This window comes from Pipistrellus kuhlii, unplaced genomic scaffold (genome assembly GCF_014108245.1).
Source record: "Pipistrellus kuhlii isolate mPipKuh1 unplaced genomic scaffold, mPipKuh1.p scaffold_m20_p_2, whole genome shotgun sequence".
Classification (NCBI taxonomy): domain Eukaryota; kingdom Metazoa; phylum Chordata; class Mammalia; order Chiroptera; family Vespertilionidae; genus Pipistrellus; species Pipistrellus kuhlii.
Genome location: NW_023425515.1, coordinates 15,488,631 through 15,515,296, shown reverse-complemented (window position 1 = coordinate 15,515,296; position 26,666 = coordinate 15,488,631). Strand labels below are relative to the sequence as shown.

At 36.9% G+C, this 26,666-nt stretch overlaps 1 protein-coding gene and 1 pseudogene across 1 annotated transcript in view; both read left to right on the top strand.

The window, feature by feature from the left end:
* The first annotated feature begins 6,696 nt into the window (after nucleotides 1-6,696).
* Nucleotides 6,697-6,945, top strand: LOC118723874 (annotated as a pseudogene).
* A 5,849-nt stretch (nucleotides 6,946-12,794) lies between these two features.
* The window catches only part of GPR149 (G protein-coupled receptor 149), a 43,357-nt gene continuing 29,485 nt past the window's right edge, over nucleotides 12,795-26,666 (top strand). Inside the window, exons 1-3 of the mRNA XM_036444881.2 lie at nucleotides 12,795-13,911; nucleotides 14,856-15,048; nucleotides 18,018-18,472. Of these exons, the coding sequence (XP_036300774.1) occupies nucleotides 12,889-13,911; nucleotides 14,856-15,048; nucleotides 18,018-18,472 (1,671 nt within the window). The 5' untranslated portion in view covers nucleotides 12,795-12,888. The remainder of the gene's footprint in view (nucleotides 13,912-14,855; nucleotides 15,049-18,017; nucleotides 18,473-26,666) is intronic.

Genomic DNA, 26,666 nt, shown 5'->3' with positions numbered 1-26,666 from the left:
ACCCAAAGAGCTAGGAGGTTTATACATTGCATGTACTTAATTGTGGAACTATAAAAAGCCCCACTTTATAGTCTCATAATGCGCTTGTTATCTTTTTTCAGTATAAATGATGGGAGTTTTTTGTTTGTTTGTTTGTTATGGGCTATTTAAATAGTAGAGTAAAATTCTCTTCTGGAGATATGTTTAAGAGAGATAACTGTGTTTTATTGGTTTTATTAATCAAATTCTAACTAGTTTGTAATTTTATTATTTAAACATGTGTTCCAAAATCTTGAGTAAGTTTAAATCTACTGATAACTTACATCTCAATATCAAAAGCCTATATTTTTATTTCTAATGGTGTATTACTTTCTTTAATAAGATTCAAGAAATGTATTTTAGCAATCACAGATATTCAAAACTGGAAGAAGCTCTGTCACTCGGTCTGAAGCTTTCAGTTGAAATTATGAATTATCTCTGAATTGTCCCAGGCCAGTGGGAACCCAAGTGCTCTTTGAATACTTTCCATGACAGGGAATCTTACTACTTCAGGAGATCTTTATTTAAATTTCAAAGAGTTCTGGTAGATTCTTTTTAGGATTCATATATTCACTTCAAATCTTTCTGATCTCCACTGCTTAGACATATTTCTCCATATAAAGAATCAAAGAAAAAATCTAATCCCACTTCTACATGAAAACATCATAAATGCTAAGGAAACCACTTTGAAGAGACTCTAGCACATAATATCCACTCTTTTTTTTTTCTCTCTCTCTGACTTCCCATATCTACTTTCTTTAAGATCCTCCTGCTTAGAATGTTTTAAAGACCTCTCTCAGCCTCAACTTCAGACCATGCTTAGGACACTCAAATTCTTTTCAGAGAAGTTGAGAATCTGACCTAATGTGACAGGATGCCATGACACTATCTTCATCTCTTCACCATTTTTGTTTTTGTTTGTTTACAAGGAGAGCTTACTTCAACTCAATAAAACAAATATTTATTGAGTGTCTACAGATGACTCAATACAATCTGAAGTTTCCTACCAGGTGGTTCTGAGAAAATTATCACACAGGTTTTCCTTTGCTCTTTTACAGTCATTATATATAGTAACTGTCACCAACCGGTGGTCGGCAGACTACTGGTGGTCTGTGAGGTTCGAAAGGTTGGTAACTGCTGATATATAGAACTGTTTGTCCATTACTAATATATGTTCAATTCCTGTTTATGTTTAATATTAATTAGTTCTTTAAAAATGGATACCATTCATTGGATTTATTTAAGAAAACCTGACTATATTGATATTAGTATTACATTATAAATATACTAGAGGCCCAGTGCACAAAATTTGTGCACAGGTAGGGTCCCTAGCAGCTGCTGGCTGCCTGCCAGGGCCTCCCTTCCCTGGCTGCTGGCTGCCTGCTGGGGCCTTCTTTCTTCCCATGCTGCCTTCTGGTGATCAGCACACATCATAGCAAGCCATTGAACTCCTAGTCAGTAGAATTCCTGAGGGGACACTTTGCCTATTAGGCTTTTATATTTACATAAAAGCCTACATCAAATACAAATGCTTGCTTTTTAATAGGCTGTCCTAATATAACCAAATCCTATAAAAAATATTTCAGGCTTCATTCTAGTAATCCTCTAAGAAGATTCCAAGAGTCTAAGAATATTCAAGACAATACAATTCTAGTATAAAGAGAAAATTGGAGAAGTTCTTTAAAGTGTTTCAAAGAATTTTTATTATAGAATAGGAAAATACATAGGCTCTTTGCTTTAACTTGAAGCAAATAAATTCTTGAGTTCCAAATGTTTAACTTAGGCTTCATTATCATTATAATCTTCAGAATGTATTCTAAAATAGTTACTAAGGGGATTTTCAACCAAAAGCAATGGTAAAAAAAAAAAAAAAAAAAAAAAAAAAAAAAAAAAAAAAAAAAAAAAAGAATAAAAAAAACCCACAGAGGTAAAAAGATATTTTTACTCAATTCTCTTCTACAAAACAGAATGAAAAACCACCCTCCTCCAAAAAGAAAAAAAGGGAATAAGACTCCTTATTTAATGAAGCTGCCAAATAAGTGAGTTTTGTGCTGAAGACAGTAGAATAACAAGAGCAAACTCATGTCTCTATTGTTAAATTAAGTAAACAAGAAGGTCATTAGAAGGAATTGGTCTAAAAAGCAAACCAGTATCTACCTCAGTAAATGCCTCCAGGTTAGGAAATGGATACTTAAGGACAACTAATCACAAACATTCAACAAGAATTTAAGCTATAGTCAATCTATAATTTTCTTTCTTGGTTCTTATCATTGAAGCATTCCTAACCACTTCTGGGTTGGGGCTGTCAATTTGAACCACTTTGGAAAATACCATCTGGTTCTACCACATATAAATACTTCTATTCTCACATCAGAACATATAGGTTTTAGTTAAAACAGGGTATAAATTTTTAAAAATAATTATAACTATATTACATATAATATATATCCTCAAGCATTCACATTACTAAATAAGAATCAAAATAAAAAATTAATTATGCAATCCAAGAAGTTAAAAAAGAAAAACAAATTGATTTAATTTAATAACTTAAAAAGAAGAAAAGCAGTGCATTGATAAATAAATCCAAACGCTAGTGTTTCCCACTGCCATCTAATCAAGAAATAAAAATGCTAAAACACAAATATTCCAAATGAAACCTAGGAGAGAAATAGTCAAAATATGGGGAAAAATGAATGAATTATTAGAGAATGATTTGCTCAGCTCTATGTAAATATGTTTTAAAATCCAAATAAAATAGACAATTTCACTTCTTTTTCCTTTTATTTCTATAACCCATTCCACCTTCCCTTACCCCTTAGGGATCCAATCTATTGTGTTTAATGTTTATAATTCTTGTTTGTAGAATATGTCTTTACAAAATGTTGCATTTATTTGTTGCATCAATTTATTTCTAACATATATACATAGTATTGTATCATACATCTCCCTTTGGTTTCTTCTGGGGTTTTTTTAAGCACCAAAGTTTCTAAGATCCATCCATATTGCTCTGTGTACAACTAACCAGTACTCTTCATTGCTATATGTGTGTATCCACCATACTTTATCCTCTATTCCAGTTATGAACACCCAGATTACCTCCAACTCACCACTCACATAGCTAAGACTATAATAAGGACAGTATTACATATCCACTTTTAAAGTTCTTATTTCCTTCATATATAACAGACACTTATAAATATCCTATATAATAAAAGGCTAATATGCAAACCAACAGAATGATGGAACAAGGTTGTTATATTATGCACTGACCACCAGGGGATAGACGCTCAATGCACAAGCTGCCCCCTGATGGTCAGAAGCCGGCCTCACAGCTGGTGAGCACAGCAGAGGTCGCAAGAGCCTCTCCCAACTTTCATGGCAGCACTAAGGACGGTGATGGAGCTAGCCTAAGCCATCAGTCGAACATCCCCCGAGGGCTCCTGGACTGCCAGAAGGCACAGCCCCTACTGCGGGACCCTCCCCCTTTGTGCAGGAATTTCATGCACCAGGCCCCTAGTATAATATATTTAGGTTTATGTTACTATTACTAGTACAAATTTTTGGTAACTACTTAGTCAGGTTTGTTAAACTCTAAAGTATAATAAGATTGACCCAACAATTCTAATGTTGAGAATTTATCTTACAAAAAGTACTTTGATATATGTATAAGGATGTTCATTCATATTCTTCTTTAGAAAAAAAATCTATAGGGTAAAAATCTTACATGCTCTTCAATAAGGAACTAATTAAATTATCATTCATCCATACAGTCAAATATACAACAGCTATATAATAGGAATGAAGTGCTGATATGAGTTCCAAGATGAGTTGATCCATAAAATTATAAGATATATTACATATGTAAATAGAGCCCTAGCTGGTTTGGCTCAGTGGATGGAGCATCGGCCTGTGGACTCAAGGGTCCCAGGTTCGATTCCAGTCAAGGGCATGTACCTTGGTTGCGAGCACATCCCCAGTAGGGGGTGTGCAAGAGGCAGCTGATGGATGTCTCTCATCTATGTTTCTAACTCTCTATTCCACTCCTCTGTAAAAAAAAATCAATAAAATACATTTAAAAATAAAGATAAAAAAACATATGTAAATAGATTCCATTTGTGTATACATATGAAACTGTGATTAGTCATTACTTTTGCACAGTAAGAGCACAGTATTCATTAGTAGTTTTGTTTGTTTTCCATTCCTTTACCATTATATTTAACCCATTTATAAGTCTGACTTAATGGCTCTTATGTCAAATTTTCTCTGGGGACAAATCAATTTTAAAATATGGAATATGTATTTATTCATTTGTCTCTTACCCCTTACCTTGCTAGGCTGGTCATATACCCTCAAACCCCAATGCCTATCACCACCAATAACAGAATATATCAGCCCAGTTACCACAGGTCTACTATCTCTCTCTTCCCACTCCCTCTGTCCCCTCTTTTCAATGTACTTTTTATTAATTAGAGCATTAACTGGGAAATGGCGTAATATATACAATGACTTCTGGGGTTCTGATATGCACTGGACATGGAAGGAAAGAAAGGAGATAAATCCTTCACCACAACAGCTTCCTCTTTACTGTCATCTACAAGTGAACCCAGAACTGTTGATGGTGTAGTAGTTCCCTTTGAAAGAAATGGCCAGTTAAGGACTTAAGTATACTATAAGCTCATCATTAATTATTCTAAGCTCTTAACATGCTTTTCATCTGAGCTTTTAAAGTTCTTCAGGATAGGTATTATTATCCTGTCTTATCCTGTCTAAAAATATAGACATACTGTGCCATACACAAGATTAAATGTCTTGTTGAAGGATACATAGCAAGCCCAGTGAGAGGCAGAAATCACATTCATGTTATCAGATTTCGTCTTCTCCACCGCAGTGACCAGAGAATCAATATCACTTTTCACCTTTGCAGGACTATTATTTCTAATCACTTACTGTGTCTCTCTTTTACGCAAGATTTTAAAAGCCTATAAATAACCTTTTCATTTTAAATACACCCGAAAACCCTGGGGTAGTTCTCTATGCAAAGCCCAGAGACAACTCTGCCCTTATGAGCAGACAATAAATAAGGAAAAGGAAGACATTGATTTAATTTCCATCTCAGTCACTGAATTACAGTATCATCTTGAACAATTGATTTTGTCTGCATGCACTAACTTCTCAGCTGTTAGATTTTGGATAAAATTTCACTTCCCTTAAGGAAGTAAGAGCTACTGAGATAATTTCTTTAAAATCCTTGGAGCTCAATAATACTAAATGAAAAGAAAAAACAGGTGGCCATCTACCTCATTCTATTATTCTATTAGAGTTAGGGCCTCAGAAATTTGTTTTGCCTCAGGAAGTTCTCTTCCTCAGCAATCCCTCTGATTTATTGACACACAGGATGTTTGCAACGTCAAGAAATCTAGAGAACAGGGCAGAAAAATAAAGTACACACAATCGTGCTCCCATAATCCAGGGTTCTGTCTCTGGATAACCCATTACCAGCAGGGTAACTTCAGATGGGTAATTTACTTTCCAAGCCTCGGTTCCTTCATCTGAAAAATGGGGCTAAACCTAATATCCTCATCATAGGATTAAATAAATTACTACATGTAAATAACTTAGAAAAATGTCCAGTGCATTTTAAGAAATAAATAAATGTTAGCCATTTTTAGCATTGTTGTTATTTTTATTATTAATTATAATTTATATATAATATATATATAATGTTATTACATAAGATGTAGATATATCTAAATCTCACAAATGACTCAAACATTCTACCAATGGGAGATTACTTTAAATTGAAATGCTCCTATTTTAGTTATATCAAGGATCAACAATTTTTTGTAAAAAGCCAGATAACAAATATTTTTGGCTTTGTGGGTCACCCAGTCTCTCTCACAACTATTCAGTGTTCAACTCCATTGTTGTAGCTTGAAAGCAACTGGAAAAGACTATGTTCCAATAAAGCTTTATTTACAAAGAAGATACTATAGTTTGCCAACCCCTAAAATAAATCAAGAAATCTTTCAAAGTCACTGTTTTTATTTAGTTAAATAAACTGGGACCTTAATAAGGAAATTACTCCACCTGCCAAAAGACATGAGATAAAATATATTACCCATTATCGTGTCCCAGATATCACCTCAAGGCAAGATGATGATGCTCCTATAGGACAGAATTCTCAGATTAGAAAGCAAATCCATAGCACTGGGCACAGAAACAGAAAGAGATGCCACTCCCAGGGCAATGAGTGGTATTTGTCTGGCAAAGAACTGGAAAGAGCAGCCATCTTTGAGAACATGGTTAATAAGTTTGGGTACATAAAGTAAACATTAACCATTTATAGATGTGGAGACAGAAATTTCTGAAAATACTAAGAAAGGCTTCACTTAAAAGGAAGCAATATCCCAGTACACACTGGCATGGGATAGGAATGAAGGGAAAGACACATTTTAATCAAGTATCAGCATAACATGGGACATGCCAAATGAAATCATGGCCAGGCCAGAACGAAGAACTAGTCTCATGGTTACTGAAAAGTTTTCACCAGCTCCCTAGTGAAAAAAAATTTTTTTTTAATTAAAGATTAAGATCAGAACTCCTTTGTATACCAGGGTTAATACTTGGTTCAAGATATTATTGTAGCCTTTCTGGCTGTGACGCCCTCCCCATGACAAAATGCCTCTCACTAAGAATCTTGTCCATCCTTCTCCAGAAGAGAAGAGGAAACCCAAGAACTACCTGATGCAGAGCCCCGATTCCTACTTCATGCATGTAAAATGCCCAGGATGCTATAAAATCATCACCGTGTTTAGCCATGCATGAACAGCAGTTTTGTGTGTTGGTTGCTCTACTAGTCTCTGTCAGCCAACAGGAGGAGAAGCAAGGCTTATAGAAGGATGTTCCTTCAGAAGGAAGCAGCACTAAGAGCACCTCAAATCAAGATGAATGGAAAACCATCCCAATAAACACATTTTGAATTTTTTTAAATAGATATTATTCTATCATTAAGATAATGGAGATATTGAAATAATTTATTTGAAATCTTGTAGCTCAAGTGGACCCTGTGAAAATAAGGTATCTCATTACTAATTTAAGGCTTGGTCAATCTGTTGTGCATCAAGACATTTTCATCCTAAGCGTTAAATATTTATTGTATTGAATCCCTTAGGATGAAAGGTGCTTTGTTTTGTTTTTCAGAGAGGAATTTAAGAAAGAAAATAGTATGAAAAATGACTAAACCCCACCTTTACATTATTTACAAAATAATGTTCTTTAGCATTAATACATATTGTCTGACTTTTAGACACTCAAAAAGATGTTGAATGAATGAAAGTTCATAGTATATAATCATATTTAAAATAGCTATATATTATTGCTTTTTTATTCTGTAGGATAGGTTCAGTCATTCTTTATCTATTCAACAGCTTCACACAGCTCTATAAAAAAACTCTCCTCCAAATATTATCTTAGTGGCTAGGTGAATCTTGCATAACAAAAAGATGAGTAAAATTCATTACACAGTGATCATTAATAACTGTAGCAGGCCCCTTGGGAATGCACATAGATGACCTTTAAGTTAATGTCAGCTGAGTCCCAGGGGACTGGCACAGCCCGTCCCCTGGAAATAACCTCCCAAAGTGTCAGAGGCCGTAATGAGTACAGATTTCTTATCTTTATCCACGTGCTTGGAATGAGAAAGGAATAGGACCTTGACTTACCCAGGTTGTGATATGCTAAATCCCAAGAATGAGGGAATGAATAGGACCTGGGCACACCCAAAACTTCTTTGACCTTAAACCCCCCTCTGGAAATTAATAAAATGCACTGTGTTGTCTGTGGTGGGTGTTGACTCTCCCTCAATCAGAGTGACAGCCTCCACCCAGCACCCAGCTTTTGGATCTATTTCTGCCTCTTGTCTCTTTCTTTCTTTTATTTCTTAATCCCCAACTCCTCCAATCAGAACCTGTCCTTCTCCCTTTGCGGGACACAGAAAAAGGAGAAGCACCCACCGCAAATAACCTTATTTCTCTCTACAGCTGTTCTACATTAACATATGAATATACATAGGTATATACTGATGTACATACATACATAAATACCTCCAAATTTTTGTCTCATCCAAGAAACAGGTTAAAAAAATCATAAAATTCCCCATTTGAGAGACCTTTTGATTAACAATGTATTTAGCAGAATTCAAAATTAGATTCATGAAGTTAGTCTCTTTGACTTGGAGACAAATTAAATTGTGTCCTTATTCATAGTAATCAAACAGTATTAAATATTGTAGGATTCTGATGAGACATTGAAAAAGAAGAAAATAAATCACAGCAATTGGGTTCTCCAAATTGATGGTCACTTTTTTGAAAACCATCAACTAAAAGAGAGTATGCATGTATTTTATATAATATAGATATTAGATATTCACAATCATATATAAATTTATACATTTATTATACATGTTTATAAAATCTAGACTTTAGACCTATGTTGTAAATGTATCTGTATATACTGTATATATTGGATAATTTATGAGATCTTTCTTTTCAGCTCTGATTATTACGTTAGCAGAGTCTTAAACTGGGCCAGTCTTCTAAAAAGTTTTGGCTACATAACATTGTATTTCTAAAAAGAGAAATATTATCATCTGCATGATTAACTTACCTATGATACCTTTTTATTGTCATAAAATAAGACTAAATGTTTCCATTGATCCTGTGTTTACTAAGGATGTTATTCTGCCATATTCAACTAGACTTTTTTTTTTAATGCCATTTCCTATTCTGAGGATTTTCAGATATAATGTAGACTTTTAGAGAAATGAATAGCCTGCAGTACTTTGCAAAGGTATAATTATATCAAGGACTTCATAAACTAAAAGCCTAATGAAATTACTGCCATGTAATTCTCTGTGGGTTGTTTTATAGTCTGTAATGCTATATTTGGTATATGTTTTAAAATAATCAAAGCAGCCTGGCCATAGTAGCTCAGTTGGTTGAGCATTTCCCCATGCACCAAGCAATCACTGTTTTGAATCACATGCCTTGATTTCAGGCTTGATCCCCAGTAGGGGGTATATAAGAGGCAGCCAATGATGTTTTTCTCACTGATGTTTTTATCTCTCTTCCTTCCTATCTCTCTAAAAATCATTTAAAACTTTTTTTAAATAAAATAATCAAAGCAGCAGTAGGACAACAATAAACAAGTCTTTACCTAAGTTGTTCTAGCATAATCATAATTTATATTTAAATAGATATAATTTTATTGCAAGTGAGAAATAGGAATGAGTCTCAGAAGAACAAAGGAAAAAAATTTAAGGCACATCTTCCTAGTTTTCTAAAAGTTATGTATAAGGCATTTAGAATGATTATTTTATTATTAGCTCATGAGGCCACTGTAAAGAAAATGAGATTATGATTAAGGAAAGACCTTACACCTTTCAAGAACTATATATATATATATATATATATATATATATATATATATATATATATATGTGTGTGTGTGTGTGTGTGTGTGTGTGTGTGTGTGTGTATAAGTCATATATATATATATATATATATATATATATATATATCATAAAGCTTGGTCAAGAGTTATTTATAAATTAAAATTTTGAAAAATTAGATATTCCAAACATGCTTTTTGAGAAAGGAAAGCAAAAACAAAACGTTATCATTATTAACATCCACTGGAAATGTTCCCAAGCATGAGGTGCCAAGAGGGGTAATTAGAAAGTCTGGGTCTGATGTAATTAAAAATGCAGAGCCAGACTGTGATTTTTGAATCTGGCTCTACCACTTTTGGCCTGTGTGGGATCAAGAGTATACCTAACTATAACAGGATGTGCTAGATTAGCACCCAGTAACAATCAAACCTCAAACTCAGCCATTTACACAACAACTTTTACTTCTCACTCATACAAAGCTGCTATTGGTTCCCACAGACCTCCAGGGAAACCCTGATCCTTCATTTGTCTCAATATTTCAGGCTGCATGCATCTTATGCCATCTTCATATTAATAAGGGCCTCCACATCACATAGGGAAAGAGAAAGCATGGAGAATCCAAGCATCATCTCTTACAAGCTTCTACCTTTTGTTTGATGACAATATTGATTTTAAAATATCTTTTTATTGATTTCAGAGAGTAAGGAACAGGGAGAGAGAGAAAGAAACATCAATGATGAGAGAGAATCATTGATTGGCTCTCTCCTGCATGCCCCTAACTTGGGATCAAGCCCATAACCCAGCCAGCACATATGCCCTGACATATGCTCTGACCTGGAATCAAACTGTGACCTCCTGGTTCATGGGTCAACACTAAATCACTGAGCAACAACAGCTGAGTGACAATATTGATTATTGTGAAACAGGCAGAAAAGAAATTTAAGGTGAAGTTAACCCAAACTATTTAAATATCATATTGTCCTTTTAGAAATTCAAAGGGCCTAAAATAATCCATTCAAGTCCTCTTATTTTACAGATGTGAAAGCAAACACTCAGAGAAAGTATAAAAACTTTTGTCCAAGGTTACACAACCAACAACTGCAAAGTCTGGAGTAAAATTCAGAAATTTCTCCTAGCTCCCCCACTGACTGCAATTCCACCAATTTTTGGATGTGTGCTAACACTCTTCTTCCTTTCATTATAGCCTAGAGACCAAGGTGACATTCTGGTAAGGTGTCTCTGTTCCAAGTTTATATGTAATAGAAAACGCAGATATGATGGTAATGATAAAGGGGATGTTCCTAGATAGCAAATGGTATTGCAACAACTATTAATGTCTATTCATTTTTAACAGTGTAATACTGATTGTCTAACCCAGCTGAAAATCCAGAGTTAAATACCATATTAAATAATATTTTTGCATATGGCAGGAAAGAATAAGATCTGAGAGAAGAGAGAAAATAGCATGCCACAGAACATTGAACATAGTAAAAAAAAAAAATCTGTTTATCATTTTGTGCTTTCTGAAGCAACATTATTTTAAGATGAATCTATCCCAGATCTTTACTCACACCACACTGCCAAGGTCTATAATATCAGTAGGGAGAGCTAGAGTGCTGAGCTAGCTGTCACAATGATTGTGTTTCCATTTGCAGAGCAAAGGGGAAATCAAACACCACTTGAAGAATAGCAAGGCGCCTACTGTATTTATCGAAGCGTGTGGCTGGCAATGACTAATACAATCACTTCCCACTTGAACAGATTCAGGTTCAAAATGTAGCTTCAATTATCTCTAAAATGGATGGCGTGCTCAGAGCTCTATTAGCACTTCCATTACTTTAGGTTGTAATCATATCAACTTTCTTCTTTCCCTTACCTTACTTACATTCAGACCCTCTGGTCATGAGGCTGAGCTGAGAAGGAATGCTTTAGGGTAGCCACCCCAAAGCATCCTGGGAAATGGCAGACAGAACTACTGCTGTCAGTAACTTCACTGCTAAACAACTCCTCTTGCAAAACTCAGCATTGTTATATGAGTTCAGGGATGCAATGATTCTATGCAAAAGTCCTGGCAACACTCTGGCTAAATGTGTTTTTGTGGGGGGTTACCCCCCTTTTAGGCCCTATCCTATGTAATCTGACTTTAACAACAAGAAATATTATTTATTCAAATGGTAGCTCGCTTAACTTGATGACATGGTCAGAAAATAGTTATATCCCTAAAGTTAGTATGGCTCTATCAAAGAGTGCAAAATCTTGCTTAGTGTAATGAGGACTGTAATGACATTTTTAATATTATTAAGAACAACATATACTGGGTGGGGCAAAAGTAGGTTTATAGTTGTTTGTATGGTAAATAATACAATAACTAATATATAATAATACAAAAATAAATTGTTTTTCCTACTCACAAGTGTAAACCTACTTTTGCTCCAACCTGTATTAAAAAAAAACAAAGAAATAACCACAGCAACAAAAATCAAAGCTGGTACATTCTATTCTTTTAGACATGGCATGGATAATATTCTTCCTCCAATAGATTATGCATCAGAGAGGTCTGGATAAGAATAAAAGTAGACCCTTCATGATGTAGCTTGGACTTCTCTAAGATGGTATTTGTCATTCACATCAAACCTGAGCAAGTTTTCGGTTTTATTTGTTAAAACCAAAGTGGGCGGCTTAGCAAGGACACTGCTTCTTGTTTCAAATGAGGCAAGCTGAGAAGATGGATATCCTTTGGCTCATACACAGAACTCCCCTCCCTTTTGTTCCTGCTTCTCTCCTGCTCGGAGCTGGCTCCTCCCTCCTTCCTGCAGCTCCGAGATCACTGGCTGATTGAAGAACACAGCGGTTCAGAAGGGGATCTGTGCTCTGTGTCTCTCTCATCCTTTCTCTCTTTCTCTCCCACTTTGTCTTTCTCTGCCTCTCTCCTTGAATCGGCAAAGCTGAAACCTACCCGATACTCGATACTCGATAACTCTCACTGCCTTTGAATCCAGCTCTGGAAACAAATGCATCATTTTTACTGCTCTTAGAAAGTGAAAAGAGTTTGATTCTCTCCAGCTACAAACTGCTTTGCTCCATAAGAAGGACCCAAAAGGACCCAGAGAGAATTTTTTTTTTCTTCCCAATCTGCCTGAGGAGCTTTTTGCTTTCATGCCTGAAACTTGATGGTTTCAGGGAGGAGGTTTTGTTTGGTTTGTTTTTAATTGCAATGTTGAAAAGTTTCTTACTGATGTTTTAAATGGAATCTAATTTTTAATATGGGTTGACTGACCAGTTTCTGCTCGACTGATGGGGGAACAGGTAGAGGGAAACTTGATAGGAGAAAAATGAGATCTGATTTGCAACTAACAACCATACTTTATTTTGAGACTGTGTGCAGGCTCATGGGAAGGGAAATTAAATATTGACCGAGGACAATGTCTGTATTTCTCAGTAACCTAACCAATGACTCTAGTCTATGGAAAGTGAATCAGAATTCGACCGATCTTTTAAATCCACCAGCAACTCTGAACATCTACCTTTTCAGCCTGACATGCTTAATGACCCTCGCAGCCCTGGCAGGCAGCATCTATTCGCTAGTTTCCCTGCTGACAACGCAGAACCGAACGGTTGTGTCCCTGCTCGTGGCGTCCTGGTCCGGGGATGATCTCCTGAGCGTCCTGTCGGTGACCATCTTCCTGTTCTTGCAGTGGCCGAACGAGGTCTTGGGCTACGTCCAGTCTCTGTGCACCAGCTCTGCCTTACTCTACCTGTGCCAGGGCCTCTCCAGCAACTTGAAGGCGACTCTGCTAGTCTCGTACAACTTTTACATGATGCGCAGGACGGATGGAGGGAGCCGGGCGGCCTCCAGGAGACCCGGCCAGGTGCTCGGCGTGGCCCTGGCCGTGTGGGCAGCCAGCCTGCTGCTCGCCGCGCTCCCGCTGTGCGGCTGGGGCGCCTTCGTGCGCACGCCCTGGGGCTGCCTGGCCGACTGCTCCAGCTCCTACGTGCTGCTGCTCTTCGCCGTGTACACCTCGGCCTTCGCGCTGCTCGCCGGCCTCTCGGTGCCGCTCATTCACCAGCTGCTGTGCTCAGAGGAGCCGCTGAGACTCTACGCCAACTACCAGGAGATTTCCCGCGGAACTTCCACCCCTGGGACCCCCCCAACAACCGGGGAGAGAGTGCTCTCCCTGTGCCCGGAGGATGCTCTGGGCTCTGCCTTGAGTGGCTTTGCGGGATGCTCCCCGAGCTCGGACGCCGCGGTGCTGGGGCCGGGGCCGCCGGGGAGGGTGGAGCCAGAGCTCGGGCCGGGGCTCAGCGCTGCCGCTGGGGCTGGAGCCTGCAGGCGTGAGGACCCGGACACTCTCTATGGCACCAGGAGCTTCACCGTGAGCACGGCGCAGAAGCGCTTCTCTTTGATCCTAGCGCTGACCAAAGTCACCCTCTGGCTCCCCATGATGGTAAAAGTGCAGCTGCTGGCTGAGCGCGCGGGGGTGTGTGCCAGGCAGCGTGAGCGCGTGTTGGGACCGGGGTTCCCCTGGATTTGGGGAATCCCCGAGAGTCCGCTTCCAAATGTATCTCTTGAGGTTTTAAGGTTTTAGAGATGCACTTGTAGAAAGGCAACTGAAGGGCAGCGCGGATCCGCAGAGAAGCCTTTGGTACCAAATGCTTCTTTCAAAATTACAATTGGGGAGGGGGCAAGGAGAGCTTGGGGGCATTGGATACTTAGTTTGCCTAGGTCTGTCCGTGGCCAAGGGTGTTCACTTCTCTCATAGCAATCAATCCCTGGGAGTATTCAGAAAAGGAGGTAGTTATAAAAGAGAGATTTGTGGTTGTTTTTCCCCAATCTCCTGTGGTTATTCCATTCTCTCCACTCCATTCCTGCCTGGTGAGAAGGAAACGCCCATCCCAACAGGAGAGGCTCAATCAGAAGTAGAGAGAAGAGAAGGGACAAAACAGGCTTTTGTACAAGCCTCCATGAGGGATTCCAGCTGAGAAGTGTCAGGGCAAGCACCCTGCTATGACAGCTGGCCTGCAGAGGTGAAGTTGCAGGGATGTGACCACCCGGAGGACCAGGTTCAGTTTGCACAGACACTTGCCTGTTTTCCCAGCAGCACGCCCAGTTCCCCATTGTGGACAGCGCTTCCTTGGTAGAGACTTGAGCTGGCAGCAGGCAAGATCAGACACTCAGGAGGGTAAACCCCCAAAGTCCTGTTCTGTCTGGACCGTCTGAGGTCCCAGGAGACCACCACCAAAGCTAGGGGTGCCAGGCCAGATGCATAACTTCCAGCTCTGGGGCAGGGAAGGGGCCAGGAAGCAGAGTCTGGGACAGCATGCTGGGGGGAAAGGTCTGGGGAAGTAATAATGTGATGCTGGGATATGTCTGAAGCTCTCTCCTTTGCAGATCCACATGGTGGTCCAGCACGTGGTGGGTTTTCAGAGCCTTCCCTTCGAGTCACTCAGCTTTCTACTAACGCTGCTGGCCACCACTGTAACTCCCGTGTTTCTCTTGTCCAAACGCTGGACCCACTTGCCCTGTGGGTGCATCATCAACTGCAAGCGGGATGCATATGCAGTGGCATCAGATGGGGGGAAAAGTAAGTCCTCCACAGCGCGGCGGTTGGGAGCAATAGCCTACAGTAAAATACAGAAAAGTGGTCTATTGAGAAAGTTATCCACTCGCGTAGGGGACAAAGAATCCAAGGACAAGTGTAAATGAAAAATAGAGGAAATAAATTATGTGAAACAATTCTTGGCACAGTGCTGAAAGGAAGTTTTAAGTGAGTGGGTTTAAAATAACTATGTAAAGTGCTTACACACTGAATAATAATTTCAGGTAAAGTTCAACAAGGGCTCTTGTCCACCATGGCTCTTAGCCCAGAGTAGGAAAAAAAATTCATCTCCCAAGTCTACATTAAGAAGCCTGCATTTGAAAAAAGAGGTGAACTCTCTAAAGGGTTAAAAATTCATTACATTATAGCCCATTATTACTTAATGGAACAGTAAAGAAGAGCATTTTCATTATTTGCTGTTTGTATTCTTCCAAGGTTTAGGAGAGTTTTCAGAGTAACAATAAATGCCTGAAAACAGTTCCCAAACAAAATTTAAGTGTATGCCTCTGCTCTTAGAAAAACACAGAACAAAATCCCCACCAAACACCTGAGTTTTTCTTTAAAAAAAAAAAAAAAAAAAAAAGGACAAAGCATATAAAAATTCAGTCTACCAAATGTTAACCTTTTGCCACTAAATTAATGATCCAGCCTCTTATAGTATTTAAAATTGTGAAAAAAATAAAAAGAGTCTAGTGCCAGTGAAAATGAAAAGTCTTAGTTAAATGGTTCAGGACAGTCATTTTAAGAAGCAAAGAGCACCTGCATCAGAGCTGAAAGTAAAGCAATGCAACGGCCATCACTGCAAATGGGCTAAATATTCTGTCCGGTACAGCCGAGATAGAAGAATGTAAGGCAAACCAGCAGGATCAACAGTAATATTAACATCTCAATAAAATCATGCCTTTCACGATCAAAATAATAGTTTTCCCTATCATTGCTCTTATTTTTATTTATTTTAAAATTTGGGGGTGGGGAGAAGACCCTGAAATATGTAGGCAATACAGAAAGAGGCATGGATTCTAAAATAAAATGTGAGAAATATTAGTTTAAAATACTTAGAGTTCAAATGACTCTTCATTTTTTTTATGACCCAAAGGAGCATTCTTTGAATAAGAATATATACTTTCACTGTCTGAGGATTTCACATAAATTTTCCTTTTGCTAGGACAACACTACAGAAATTTGAAACCCCAAAGATGGCCTACCCTCAAGTATGCAGGGGCTTGATCAATTACAGTACTTAGATTCTTTGGGAATGTGGCTTCAATTTCACATTTAAGCTTTTTCTCAACAAACTAAATCTTTCTCAGTGAACTCCAGAAATAAGAAAGGAGTTTTTCCCTAACTCATATTCACCACAGGTTCATTATGCAGATGGAAATGTAAATGCACATCTCAGCTTCACTGAATGAAAACTGAGACTTGCAACCTGATGATGAACGTCAGTAATAAAAATACTTTACAGAAATAACAATTCTCTCCAGCAGTAACCTGTATTACTTATGTCTCAAAACAAAAATGTTAAAAAATGGTTTTAACAGTCTTAGGTGGTAGACATATGCATTGCATATGGCTTTCAGACCCATTTTGTTTGCATGATATGTGTTCTTTTTAAATTAAGTAGTTAAAATATTTTATATCACACTCAGATTTTAAGCTTTAATTTTTGACAAAATCAGAGTATCTGGTGACATATTTCTCTGAAGAATTGTTTTTATAAATTGATATAGTTACATATGTATAAATTGCAATTAGCAAGTTATGATTAAAACAAAAGACTAGAGCTAATCATGCTTTTCAGAGGTTTGCTTTTCAGAATAAATACATTTTATCTCCTTTTCTAAAGTGCAGTATAGACTTCAAAAGATCCTGACTATATTCTGATAGTCTTTGTTTTTGTTAGTTATTAGTCAAGGCCTGTAAACTCTTTTATATTGTTACTAGAGGCCCAGTGCATGAAATTCATGCACAGGGATAGGGGTGTCCCTCAGCCCAACCTGTACCCTCTCCAATCTGGGACCCCCTCAAGGTATGTCCAACTGCCTGTTTAGGCCCAATCCCCATAGGCAGTTAGACATCCCTCTCACAAACCAGGACTGCTGGCTCCCAACTGCTCGCCTACCTGCCTTCCTGATTGCCCCTAACCGCTTCTATCTGCCAGCCTGATCACCCCCTAAGCACTTCCCTGCCAGCCTGATTGATGCCTAACTGCTCCCCTGCCAGCCTGTTTGCCCCTAACTGCCCTCCCCTGAAGGCCTGGTCACCCTTAACTGCCCTCCTTAAAGGCCTGATCACCCTAACTGCCATCCCTTGCAAGCCTGGTCACCCATCACTGCCCTGCCTTGCTGGCCTGATCCCCCCAACTGCTCTCCCCTGCTGGCCATCTTGTGGTGGCCATCTTGTGTCCACATGGGGGCAGCCATCTTTGACCACATGGGGGCAGCCATCTTGTGTGTTGGAGTGATGGTCAATTTGCATATTACTCTTTTATTAGCTAGGATAACCTACTACCTACATTAGTTAACTCAGTCAGAATTTACCTTTATTATTAAGGAAAGTCACTATCAAGAAGTGTTTTTATTGGTTACATTTCATAATTAATGCACTGCCCCTAACTTAAAGACAGCTCATCTGAGACATTATGAGAGTTTTCTAATTAATAGTTACATTTTTGAGACATAAAACTGCTTTAAAGTCTACTGGGTTCTTGGAATTGGATGTATTTCAAGCTTCTCATTGTACAAGTGAGAAACATTAGGCACAGAGTGAAAAAAATGACTTGAATTTGTGAGGCATAATTGCTTTGCATAATTGACAAGAAGTAAATGAGGATAGTTTTTAAATTCATAGTAATGAGGCTGAATGCACTTTCCTAATTTTATTTACTATGTATATTCAACTATTGTTTATATCTACTTTTCTAACCATGGAATTTTGTTTTTGTTTTTACTTAGCCAAGAGAAGCTGCTTTGAATTCAATCTATCATTTGAACAAAGTTATGGAATTTATAAAATAGCATATGAAGATTACTATGGTGATGATGAAAATTCTACATCCTATCACAATTTCATGAACTATGAATGTAAAACTCCAAAAGACTCTCAGAGAGGCACTCCTAATGTCTTCAGTGCCATAAAAGTGGAAATCAGCACTCCACCCTCCCTGGACAGCTCTACACGTAAAGGCATTCACAAGTATACGAATACTGATATTATAGAGGCTAACCAGGATTCCCACAATGAAAAGGGCATTGACCCTCTGCTCTTTGAAAAAACAGGTGATATTCACTATGAAGAAACCGCCTTTTTGGAAGGGCCAGAAAGAAGACTTTCTCATGAGGAGAGTCAGAAACCAGACCTTTCAGACTGGGAATGGTGTAGGAGTAAATCAGAAAGAACTCCTCGTCAGGTACAGTAAAGATTATTCTTCCTGTGAAATTAAAGTGTGAACAAATATGACAAGCATGAAAAAAAAATTCTCAGTTGCTTATTCCATTCAATCAAGTCCAAGTGTAATTACACTTGCCTCAATTAATTTCCATAATATTAAACTTTATTTCAAGGTATCTTTGAAAGGACCTTACATTTCCATTCAATATATCTATATCTATATCTATCTATCTAGGGATTAAAAGAGTTAAATATTAGATTATTTGAGAATTTTAGGGCAAGCAATCTACTTAAATTCAGACTAGATCCTCAGGACTTGTTTCAAATTAGTTAACTTGTATTATTCCTTCACCCAAAAAGTATATCACCATGGTGAGCAAACGGCAGCTCGTGAGCCATATGTAGCTCTTTGACCCCTTGAATGTGGCTCTTCCACAAAATACTTTGGCCTGGGTCAGTCTATTTTGAAGAAGTGGCATTAGAAAAAGTTTAAGTTTTAAAAATTTGGCTCTCAAAAGAAATTTCAATTGTTGTACTGTTGATATTTGGCACTATTGACTAAGGTGTTTGCCAACCACTGGTACACCACAAGACACCAAGAGAAATTTTCTTTTTTAAAAGTAAAGGCAAATATTTATACAACTAGTGGTGAGGAGGATAGTCCTGCTGAACTATTCTAGACAGCTTACATGTTAATATTGCTAAAACTAGTCCCTGTAGTACTCCTTAGCAATGAAATAAGGAACTGTTCCAGCAGTTAGGTGTCAATCAGGCTGGCAAGGGAATGGTTAGGGGTGGTGAGAGAGTGATAAGGCTGGTAGGCAGAAGCAGTTAGTGACAATCAGGCAGGCAGGCAGGTGAGCGATTGGAAGCCAGCAGTCCCAGATTGTGAAGGGATGTCCCAGATTGGGCTGAGGAACTCCCCCACCTCGTGCACAAATTTCATGCACCAGGCCTCTAGTCTACAATAATAAAAGCATAATATGCTAATTAGACAGGACATCCTTCCGGATGACCTTCCAGACAAAGCTGGGGCTGTGAGGGAAACCCAGGAACTGCACAAGGGAAGCCAGTGCCAGCAGCCAAGGGAAGGAAGGCCTACTCTTCACGAGTTTTGTGCATCAGGCCTGTAGTATTTTATAAAAGTGAAAGAATTTATACATTAATTTCATCTCTTAGATTCCAATCTGCCTAGAATAATGAGAGAAACTTATTTTATTAAAATGGTAATGTTATATTAATATGAGATTGTTCTTTCCTCCAAAGTCTCATATCTGGTAATTAAATTAAATTTATTATTGCTTTCCACACTATTTACTAGGAAGAGAAATCTTTTCCTACATGATTTGATAGAAATCGAAACCCAGTCTCTGGCATCAAAAGCATAGCTCTACAAATACCTGCTAGAAATAATGCTTTCATTATATGACCATATAACAGTAACTGTGAATATGAGTAGAATAATCTGAAATTTCTTTTATTCTTTCTTTATGTTTCTTTTATCCTTATTGATTAATTAAAACTACTCATCTTATTCTGACACAAGCATTTTAAAAGTTGGTTAATAAAAGAAACTACATTATTAATTTGAATTATTCATAGTTCAGTGACTTGGTATCTCACTAAATATTTTCCATAAGTTAAGAAATACAGTGAAAAGTGTATTACTGACAGGACATAATGCTCAGCATTTTTAGAACAATATGGTACCCTGAGTTCCTATGATTTCAGCATCAATTTGCTCCTGAATAATCTAAATCTCCTGGTTTTCTCAGATTTAAAAAGTACATAATACTTTTTACTATAAAGTGTGTGTGTTTTTACTATTAAGTGGTGTGTGTGTGTGTGTGTGTGAGTGCGTGTGTGTCTGTCTGTGCATGCATCCCAATAACTTGAAACTATCTATAATATGTGCCACTGCCCCATCCCATCCTCATGCACACCCCTTATGCATTACAGCCAACTTGAATCTTCCTCATCACTTTTTTGTTTTATTGTCTTAGCATAAATGAACATACTCTAGCCCAATATATTTAGTTTTGCTTATTTTGAACTTTCTAAAGATGGTATCATACTGTACTTAGTCGTCTGGGACTGGTTTTTCTTCCACTCAATATAATTTTAAATGTCTCTATTTTCTTATGTATTTTCTTAAAACATTGGCTATTATCATGTAAAACATAATAATTTAAAAGTCTTGGTTGTAGTTCAGAGATTATAATCAATTTACTACATTTATAAACATGAAAGGATTAGACACTTTACATATTAATATATAGTCTTAAGAGAATGAAGAAACACAACTTACCACAAACCTCTGCAAATCAAAAAATAAAATTGTATGGACAGCACAAAACTTTGATCAATCCAGATATCTTTGAACTATAAAAATTTGCATAATGAATGTTAATATTTTAACATTTGTGAAGAGCAAGTAATTAAGGAAACTGATTTAAAATCATGGCTGTGAAAAAATTATTAGTGGTAAAATAGATAATAGAATATGTAGGAAAGGTAAACTTTATATTAGTTCAGAGACTAATTAAAATTAATTGAAAAACTATCATTAACTTTAAAACAATAGTAAGAAATCCTTAAACCACAGGCTAATGTTATTGGTATGATTTTTACTTTGCAAAATTGCCTGTGTATTTTAAGGTTAACATTATAAAATATATTTAGGATTGCAAGGCTCATGAGAACTCTTTCTATGACAAAAGCAAAGAGTAAAGTCTTACTCTTCAGCAGCAAATATTTCCTGGGAATAGATGGTGACTTGGAATGCACTTTCATTTCATCCTTTTTTCCCCAAGACCTCCTTTGCTCAGTAAGCTATGTTAACTTATGTATCTTTTTTTAAAAAAAATATGTATTTTATTGATTTTTTATAATCTCTTATAATCTCTTATAATTTTTTACAGAGAGGAAGAGAGAAAGGTAGAGAGTTAGAGACATCGATTAGCTGCCTCCTGCACACCCCCTTCTGGGGATGTGCTGGCAACCAAGGTACATGCCCTTGACTGGAATCAAACCTGGGACCTTTCAGTCCGCAGGTCGGTGCTCTATTGACTGAGCCAAACCGGTTTCAGCTAACTTATGTATCTTATAGTGATATGAGGTTCCTGGCCTGTATTGCTCAGTGGTTGAGCATCAAGCTATGAACCAGGAGGTCCCTGGTTTGATTCCTGGTCAAGGACATATGGCTGGGTTGTGGGCTCAATTCCCAGTGAGGGACTTGCAAGAGGTAGCCAATTAGTGATTTTCTCTTATCATTGATGTTTCTCTCTCTCTCTCTCCCTCTCCCTTCCTCTCTGAAATAAAATAAAAATCTATTAAAAAAAATAAACTGTAGCAGACACTGCAGCAATTCTATAGAAATATTATCTCTTTTGATTTTTCTGTGGTTGTGCTTTCAATTATGTAGGCTCAATGTATCAGCTCCTCTCTAAAGGTACTGACATAAAATAGTGTGAGATCTTTGTTCTCAGGCTTTCGAAAAATCAGGTTTGATTTAAAATATATTTAGTAAGCCTTCCTTTACAATGCACATTACTTATTTTATTAGAGTTTATGTTAGTAAACAAATTCTCAGTACATCATGTTGGAAATCCTCGTGGAAATGAGTATCAGATCAAGGTTAAGGTGTAAAGAAGACAGTATTAGAATGGCATAAGCATGGTTAATTTTAAACGTGATCCAATAAATTTTATCAGAGTTGAGAGTGTCTGTAAGACTGAAATTCATTGTTAAGCTTAGCCACATAATCACTTTCTTTTGGAACCCTATAGTGTAGAATCCTAAGCAGTTCACTATTAATTTTCATTATAATCCGAAAAATAGTCAGAAATGTCAGAGTTCTTCTGTTATAGTTTTAATGTGGTATGAATGTACCTCAAATTAAATAATGATTTTCCAGAATCCCAAAGCCTTGTCATCTATGAATAAAGAAAATTGGATTTATAAAATAATTTAGAGGCTTGTGGGTGATCATTATAATTTTCTTTTTTTAATACAAAGTTCAACAAATTTCCCATGGATTTCATTTTCTTTTCTTTTAACATGTTGTCTTAAAGCACTAGAAACTCATTTATTTATTATGAATCAGAAACAAAGATATGATGTAATATGCCACTTAATTCCACTGATAATCCTATCATTATATTACTTAAGGTGAAAACCCCTCTGCTATGCCAGTAGAATAAAGAAAAACAGGTTCTGAAACAAACCTTCTCAAATGAGGACAAGTAGGGAAAGTGTTTGCATTTGATTAGCTACACAAACCACTTGGCATTAGGTAGAATAAACCAACAAGAACTAACTTCAAAGTCAGCTAAGAATCAAAGAAATTTTATGTTAAGGAAAATACTTTATCTAAAAAATAGTTTTACAAGTAACCGAAACTGGTTTGGCTCAGTGGATAGAGCATCGGCCTGCGGACTGAAGGGTCCCAGGTTCGATTCCGGTCAAGGGCATGTACCTTGGTTGCGGGCATATCCCCAGTAGGGGGTGTGCAAGAGGCAGCTGATCGATGACTCTCTCTCATCGATGTTTCTAACTCTCTCCCTTCCTCTCTGTACAAAATCAATAAAATATTTTTTTTTTAAAAAAAGATTCTGCATTTCTAACAAACCCATACCAGACCTACAGAATCACTGCATTGGTTCAGATGAACATTAACATTTAAAAAGTACTGTGCTAGCATCTAATCACTGGGAGATGGATATTAATTTAGAGAGCAGGGCTAAATTAACCTTCTTATATAAAAGTGAAATAAGATTAGAAAAAATACCCCAATAAACAATCTCTTTACTACTCCCCCTACCCCCGGAAAGAAAGTGTATATTCTCTTTACATTTTAAAAAAGAAACTATTAAAAAATTAAATTGGGCATTGAGATGTCAAGAGTTTTCTGTGACATTGTTAGCTGAACAATTGCAAATGCTTCACTTCTTTGCTGAATAACTTTCAACATTTTTAATTGAAGTGATGATCAGAGAAAAAAATCACCTATCAGATCTGTAGCTTCAAGGCAGTCATCCTAACACAAATGACTGTCAGGAGTACAAATGTTTTATATCTGGTTATGTTCATTTGTCTGGAGTGTTTCATTCATTACTCCACTGTTCAGAGACCTGAAAAATTGTTACATTGCTTTAAAAAATCATTTATAACTTTCATTGTTTTATGATTATATAGTAATGTAAATTTAAATTTAAGTTAACTTAAGATTTTTTATTTTTATTTAAAATTCAGTTCTGGAATTGCATGACTCACAACTCAATGCTCCATATCCAAATATGGCCAGTGGCTACTGTGTTGGACAGCACAAATAGAAAGCATTTCCAGCATTTCAGTTCTAATGGACAGTACTATCCTACAACATGTTTATGTTTCTGGAAGCTCTCTTTATAATAGCCCCAACATTTAGGGATACATAAAAGTCCATTATTAGAGTGAATAAATAGTTAAATATTTTTATAATAGAATACCATGCACAAAATATTCAACTTGTCTTTCCTCCTTCACTCTATGAACTATACCTCTCTTAATGCATCTTAAGATCACATCCACTTACTCAGCAGCCATATCGCACTGCTGGTGTGTTTAACATCCACTATCACCTTTAAGATCTTTTGTTCATGCTGTTGCTTAGCCATTTGGTACATTTGTAGTCTATTCTTTGGACTCAATTATATCTCCATTCATTTTCTCTTGTTCCATTTAGTTCACTCTTCTATTACTTTCAATGGCTTGTTCTAATGCTACTGAAAATAGTTTGGGGTGCTGATTCTTTCTAAGACCTAACTTGTTTACTGTTGTCCCAAATTTGTATGGCTTAATAAATCACCCTCTGTATTTTTACCTGTTAGTTAAAAGACAGAGGTCTGCTGCATACCATAGAAACAATTTCCCTTGTTTATTTTGGTTTACTTAAAAACACTTTAATATTTTGGTTCCAAGAGTTATTAGCCTCTGTAGTTTCCCTTGTAATCAATATATGTTCCTCCCTCTAATGGATATCATTAGGGTATTATGACATGCTTTAATGACATACTAATACAGAATTTTCTACAGCATTTATTTTATCTGCTCTTAATTAGTTTAGTCAATAAATATTATTCATAGAAACAATATGGATATAAAGATATATGCTCCCTGCCTTCACAGTCAAGTGTAGGAAGTAGAATTTCAAGGTGTACTCATAAAGGTGTACTTTCACCTTAGCCATTTGGCTCAGTGGATAGAACATCAGCCTGCAGACTAAAGGGTCTTTGGGTTCAATTCCAGTTGAGGGCACGTACCTCGATTGCAGGCTTGACCCCCTACTCTGATTGGGATGAATGTGGGAAGCAACCAATGGATGTGTCTCTCTCACATCGATGTTTCTCTCTCTCTCTCTGTCTCTCCCCTTCCCTTCCACTCTCTCTAAAAGTCAATGGAAAAATATCTTCCAGTGAGGATGTACAACAACTGGAAGAAAGGTGTACTTTCACTGAGGGTTTCATCTCAGTGAGAAAAGAGTAGACATTATATAGAGAATGTACTTTTATATCACAGAGGATAGAGTGATAAGTCCAGCAGCCATGAGGAAGAAAGAAATTGGTCTAATTAAACATGGTCTTAGTAAACTTAAACTGCATCATCATCTTATAACTTTTCTTGGCTCTCAAATTTTCATCAGGAGATCTTAGAAACTTTCCAGGAATAGATGTAAACATCACTTGTCTAGTTTATTGATTTTACTTCTTCTCATTTTAAAATGAGTAACATTTTCACATATCCAGTGTTCAATTTCCCATTAGCTTAAAGGTCATCAATAGTGTGTACACAGCAACTTTTCTTAGTAACTTTTGAGTGCAACTCTTTTTAAAGAGAAATCTTGAACTCTTTTGCAATAGCAAGGTTCTTTCCTATTGTTTCTTGTTTTACTAGTATATCGTACCTCCTTTATCCTCACAAATGTTTTATTTTTATTAAATTTATAGGAATAACATTGGTTAATTAGATTATACAGGTTTTTCCCAGCTGGGTGTGGCTCAGTGGTTGAGCACCCACCCAGAATCAAGAGGTCAGCTGTTCAATTCCCAGTCATGGCATATGCCCAGTTGTGGGCTGGATCCTCAGTGTGAGGTGTACAGGAGGCAGCCAATCAATGACTCTCGCATCATTGATGTTTCTATCTCTTGTTCCCTCTCCCTTCCTCTCTGAAATCAATAAAAATATACATTTAAAAAAAGATTATATTAGTTTCAAGTGTATAATTCTATGATACATTATCTGTATATTGTATTGTGTGGCTACCACTCAGAATCAAATCTTCTTCCATTACCATATATTTGACACCCTTTACCCTTTAACACTTTCCCCCACCACCCTTCTGTCTGGTAACCAACATACTGCTGTCTGTGTCTATGAGTTTTTGTTTGTTTGCCTTTCTTGTTTGTTCATTTGTTGCTTTTTGTTTTATATCCCACAAATGAGTAACATCATATGGTTCTTAACTTTTTCTATCTGACTTATTTCACTTAGCATGATATTCTCAAGATCCACCCAGGTTGTCACAAACAGCAGTATTTCATCTTTTTTTGCTGCTGAGTAATATTCCATTGTATATTTGTACCACATCTTCTTTATATAATCATCTATTGAAGGACATTTCAGTTGTTTCCAAATCTTGGCCATCGTGAATAAGGCTGCAATGAACATAGGGGTACATATATCTTTGTGAATAAATGTTTTCAAAATTTTCAGGTAGATACCCAGAAGAAGAGTTTCTGTGTCAAATGGTAATTCTATCCTTAGTGTTTTTTTTTTAGGAATCACCATACTGTTTTCCATAGTTTGCATTCCCACCAGCAGTGAATGAGAAGGTGCTTTTTTTCCTCTACAACTTCTCCAGTACTTTAATTATTTATCTTGTTGATAATAACCATTCTTATAGGTGTGAGGTGGTATCCCATTGTATTTTTTGTTTACATTTCCCTAATATCTAATAAAGTTGAATAACTTTTCATATATATGTTGGCCATTGGTACATCTTCTTGGGAAAAGTGTCTATTCCAGTCCTCTGCCAATTTTTTAACTGGATTATTTGTTTGGTGTTGAGCTATATAAGGTCTTTCTATATTCTAAAATTCTTTTACAGAGCACAAATAGGAAATTAGAACTGAGGATATCTGCTTTTCTGCCTCATCTCTTGACTTAATGGTGTT